At 37.3% G+C, this 5,393-nt stretch overlaps 1 protein-coding gene across 1 annotated transcript in view; it reads right to left on the bottom strand.

Annotated features, from left to right (window-relative positions):
- LOC107708619 (AT-rich interactive domain-containing protein 3A-like) overlaps nt 1–5,393 on the bottom strand; it is a 102,912-nt gene that overhangs the window by 88,648 nt on the left and 8,871 nt on the right. Inside the window, exon 3 of the mRNA XM_016512898.1 lies at nt 2,669–2,755. Coding sequence (XP_016368384.1) covers nt 2,669–2,755 — 87 coding nt within the window. The remainder of the gene's footprint in view (nt 1–2,668; nt 2,756–5,393) is intronic.

Here is a 5,393-nt window from a genome sequence, read left to right as displayed (position 1 = left end):
GATCGCAGCATGACTGTTGCAGACGCACCGCTCCTGGAGCGCACTGCCGGAGCGCAATTGCGTGCAGTGTGAACGCTCTGATCCGTTAATATGGGCGCGGACAAAATACGCACATCAGACGTAGTGTGTGAACCTGGGGTTACGTTTGTATGCCCGCCCGGTCTGTTCTGTTCTCGTGCTCCATTTAGGCGCGCTGCATTCTGATTGGTTCGGATAGCATACTGCGGGAGGTCGGGGGCGCGGAAAATCGTGCTATAAAGCGATTTAGAAATCGCGCAAGCTCAAATCGCGATTTTATGACGATTTCGATTAATCGCACAGCCCTAGTTCACATAGGAAAAAATATCAAATCCATATCTACGGAAGAAATCCATTTCAAGCTGTCCCTTCTTCTGTGGAAGTGCTGTTATTTAACACAAATGAATGGAACTGAGTTCGGAGCGAAACACAAAAAGAAGTGTGATTGGTAAACACAGGCATACAAACATTCAATAGATGCTATCAGAGGATCCCGGTACTCTTACTTAAAACTCTTGCACAATATTGAAATCGTCCACAAATGGCGTGGACAAAAGCAGCCTCTGCTCTTTACTTTATTGTGCACTCAAGGTCAGAGTCCATTTTCTTTTTGCTCTGCTGACATTTGGCATTTGATTGGTTCAGCACAGTCTGTTGTTACCATAATTCACATAAAAAGCAGCAAAAATCATTATTTCCTTAGAATCCATTTATGTTCCTTGATTTCCTGCTGGAGTAACTTAGTCTTTGATGCTGTACAGTAGAAAATATTGACATTTCTTAAATACAGACATGTTTTCTACGATACCATATATTTATAGGGTGATAAATGCATCTCACTGTTTAGAAATAGATATTTTCGAATCTTATTGAATAAATCACTGAGAACCTGCATTCAGTGATAATGACATATTCTTTAAACAGAGTTTACACTAAAATAATCATTAAACACTTGTATATTCCAATCTGAAAAACACCTAAAAATAAAATTTATTGTAATTCTTAAACTTCATCAAAATATGAAAAATCAGAACTAACAACTTTTATGAACAGCATAAACTTATTTCTGGTTTATTTATTATGAAAACATAACAAATGACCTTGCAAATGCTTTTCTTTTTTAAACAGCACGTGAAACAATGCATTCACTACGACCGGCAAACTGGAGGAAATCAAACCTTCCTGCTTCTGAGGATATGTGCTTGAGGAATAAAGTAAAAAAAAAAATAAAAAATTTAAACTACAGACATTTAAGATAAATTTAAAAATACCCCCGCCACTCTTGTTTCTTCACATTTCTTCACAAACCACATTTCAATGGCTGTGTTGCTTTTTATTTTAGAGTGGAAATATTTTAGGTTACGGCCTTCTTTAACAACTGAACCAGACGGAAAAAACAAACCCTCAGAGCAAAACGCAACACAAGCTTGTTTTCATTTCAAATATTTCATAGTTCCCTTCAGACCTGATAAATCATCTTTACAGCAGCAGGAAAGGAATCGGGTGCAGGCAAAATCTGTAAAATAAACAATCCCTGGGATCCAGAGGCGTCGGATTCTGTTTAAACTATTAATTGTTCGCTGTTTCTCCACCGCCGTGGCACCAGCAAGCAGAGGACTCTTTTACTGACCTGCAAAACTTTTAGCATGGAGGTGTGGAAGTCAGTTGGAAGTCAATGACATCCATAGCAATAGTACTGAAATTGCCCTTCTTAAATGAGTGAAATGATCAACGGCTTTAAAACAGAGCTGTCTTCTGCATTAAAGTGTCTGCTGTAATTGAGGTTTCTTTCATGAAGGTGGGGAATGTTGTGTCACATGCCTGTGGAATTCAGGCTCTAATTGACCCTTGAATTCATTGCTGGCCATTAAAAACAAAGCAGGCCTTCTATGCTGCATGTGGGTTGTGAACTATATAGGGCACTGGCTGGTCAGTTGAGCAGCATTTATTCATGAATTCAGCACTGGATTAAATTGGGCCTTGATAGTATCAAACATTGGAGTTAGGACAGACATTACTTTGTCTTAGAAGTGGACTGTTGATGCTTTAGCAGCTGAATTAATTCTTCACTCATAACAAATCAGGTTACGTTATGTGTTTTCACATGGTTTAAAGAAAAAGTTTGCGTTCATGCATGTGTTTAGCATCTACCTCTGAATCAAGCCAAGAACTAAACAATACAGAAGTGAATTTTGACAGTACTAGTAAGCAGTTTAGTTCACCCAAATATGAACATTTTGTCATAATTTACTCACCATTGTGTTGTTCAAAACTTGTATGACTTATGAAGATATCTTAAATTAGTTTTTTTGTTCTCACAATGAAAGCCAAAATAGTTTAGAACCACACTGCACACCACTGACTTTTATTGTATTGGAAAACAAACAAACAAACAAAAAAACACATTTTTATTTGGGTGATCTGCCCCAAAGATTCCACACTATTGCTTCATCTGGCAGAAAAAAAGAATTGTATTTGTCTTTAACGCTATCATCAAGACAGGCGTAAGTTCTCCAGACTGTCACTACTGTTTGGGTGGAGGGGTTGTTACAGGGAGGCCTGGGGCCAGTAAAAGGGGGTGTGATTGCAATTTGAACAAAGCAGAAAGAGAGCAGAAATGAGGAATGGGGGGGTGGGAGTGATTACTGACCTCCTGAATCAGAGACGAAGAGCCACCGCCACCGAAAGCAACACTCGAATCTTTCAGCTTCCTCCCTGGCCCGCTGCCTTGGCCTGACTGAACACATGTCAAGGGCACAACTGAAATCATGGGCTGAGATGTACAAAGAACTACATTTGACTCATGCTAATGAAGCTGGCAAAGAAAGACGGTATTTGTTTTAAACAAAGGTCACAACACAAATCATTCTGGTGTTAGTTGCTTTTGTAGCAGACGCTGTACTAACAGGCAAGTGAGTTGGATTATACATAAACATTTGATATTTGCATTCACAGACAACAGGCCTTTCCTTTTTCTTTCCACCCCCATTATGCTCTTACATTCTTCTCCATGTCTATTCATTTTATAAGTCCATTTTTTCAACCCAAAAAAACTGCCTTTTGGGTTCCATTATCCAAAAATCTCCTGTGGGATTAAGCAACAAGCTCATTTATTAATGTTACATGTGATCTTTAGCCCCGTGTGTCTCTGAACCAGACTGAATGGGTTAGGCTGAGATTACCCTCCATCTTATAAATGATTCAACTGCTGAGGAAAAGGGTGTTACTACTAGCGTTACATTTTTACACAAAGAGACAAAACGAACACAAAGATATGTCAAACAGACTTAGCTAAATAAATAGATTTGATTGAACATCGCTATTCAGTTTAGAGTGCACAGTAATCAATTATAACTACATTTTTAATGACATTCCCAGCTAATCAGGTGTAAAGCAAAGTAACAATAAAAAAAGTTCAGTTGAATAAAAGAAAACTTTTCCATGTAGATTTTGTCCTCACAAACCAGAACAAGCAATAGAACATGTATCTTTTTTTATGTTATGCTAGGGCTGCACAGTTTGGGAATCTAATCTGAATGTAATTGTGATTTAAAAAAAGTGATTCTGATTGAAAATGCAGGTTGTCTGTGCTTGTTTGTATAGATGCACAATTTTGCCCCCAAAAATTAAGATTATACTCTATAATAATATGACTATAAAATAATAATAATAATAACAATGAGAAGAATATATTTCACTGTAAAACAATAAATGCTACATACTTATATTTATGTAGTCTTAATTTTTACATTAATTACTGTTAATTTGTTCAATATTTGTTCAATATTTCTTCATTTTCAAATGATAAAACTATCAATCTTTTATTCAGACAGAAAAACGCAGGGAGCCCTTAAAACTTTTCTTTTGTTGACAACAGATGGTTTATAACTGCTTCTCATTACAAGTATGGGAAGACAGCCAAATTATACAGCGTTCCCTTAAGAGAGATTAGTCAACTAGTCTTTCAGGCAAACCACCAACTAGTCAGTTTTGCACATCCCTAACTTTAAAATGCATCTTCATAATGTGATTGTATTACATCACACAGCCATTTCATGCTTAGTGTGGTCAGACAAATTGCTTGTCACTAGAAACTTGTTGCATCACACCTAGTTAGAACATAGTGTGATACGATTGTGTGCTGTACTTGACCAAACCAATCAGGCAGTAATAAACTCATATAAACACAAAGAATCTGTGTGTTGAGTGGGAGATCATTAGGAAGGTTGGATGTGCAGAAGAAGTTAATCCTGTAAAGAGAGTATCTGATTCTGACCGTCAGCCTAAGACATTCAATGCTTGATTCCTCCCTATCTTTCATTACAACTCTTCACTTTAATGAACACTGACACGTGAGGCCATATGGGCCAAGACTGATAACATGAGAGCTCAGCTGCTGTCTGCTGCCATGCAACACACTGTCTTACTGATACCAACAGAAAGAGAAATGAATACACTTTAAGTAGCACCAAAAACCAAAATGCGAGGTCAGTGCAATATGATCTAAAAGTGAGCTTCAGCTTAGCCTAAACATACTGCAAAAGATTAGACATTCCTTCACTGACCATTACTCTTGAACTGAAGGTAAAACAGCTCCGTATGTCCATTAATAGCTAATTTACTTCAAGTTCCTAGAGAAATGTATGATGAACCTTGCACAGAGTGCGCAGTAAATGAACTTAAAACAATATATCACATGCACCACTAGTGATCATAAATGACACTGCTGCACTCAATATGAGAAAAAATTACTGCACCATATTCAAGCATGTCAAAGGTTAGTCACTGTACAATCTGAGAATGTTTTTACTGGCTCAGGTACTGTATATAGACAATCTAGTTGAAGTGAACAGAACAATTTCTTTAGCCTATATCCTGGATATAATGTTTGCATAGACTATGCCTGGTAACCATGATCGCAAAGTGTATTGTGAAATCAATTTACAATGACTCACTACTAATAAATGAGCACTGATATTCCCATGTTTCAGACAAGAGTGATTGAATGTTTCTCTTAATAAACCTAGGTGTGCTTATCAGTATGTTCCTGTTCTAGAACTGATAAAAAAGTACACAAAAACACATTTTACATCTCAACTAGTTATTCCACTGCAAAATCCACTGTTCATATAGGCTGCTTTCTGATCACTTAACTCCAGCATACAGGAAATCACGCAGGGCACATACACTCTAAATTGTGTGTCTAAATGATGCCATGTGGTCTTGAACTGCTTGAAATCACACCTCATTCTTCAGATTAAGGGCAAAGTGTTGAAAAGCTATGGAGACCATTAACAGGATAATGGTACCATGCAAAACAGAGTAGAGTATACTCTGATCCAAAAAGTTGTTACTTCTTATAAACGCACTGGAAA

Source organism: Sinocyclocheilus rhinocerous, unplaced genomic scaffold, assembly GCF_001515625.1.
Source record: "Sinocyclocheilus rhinocerous isolate Xijiao unplaced genomic scaffold, SAMN03320098_v1.1 scaffold1858, whole genome shotgun sequence".
Lineage (NCBI taxonomy): Eukaryota > Metazoa > Chordata > Actinopteri > Cypriniformes > Cyprinidae > Sinocyclocheilus > Sinocyclocheilus rhinocerous.
This window is presented reverse-complemented; position numbering and strand designations above follow the sequence as displayed.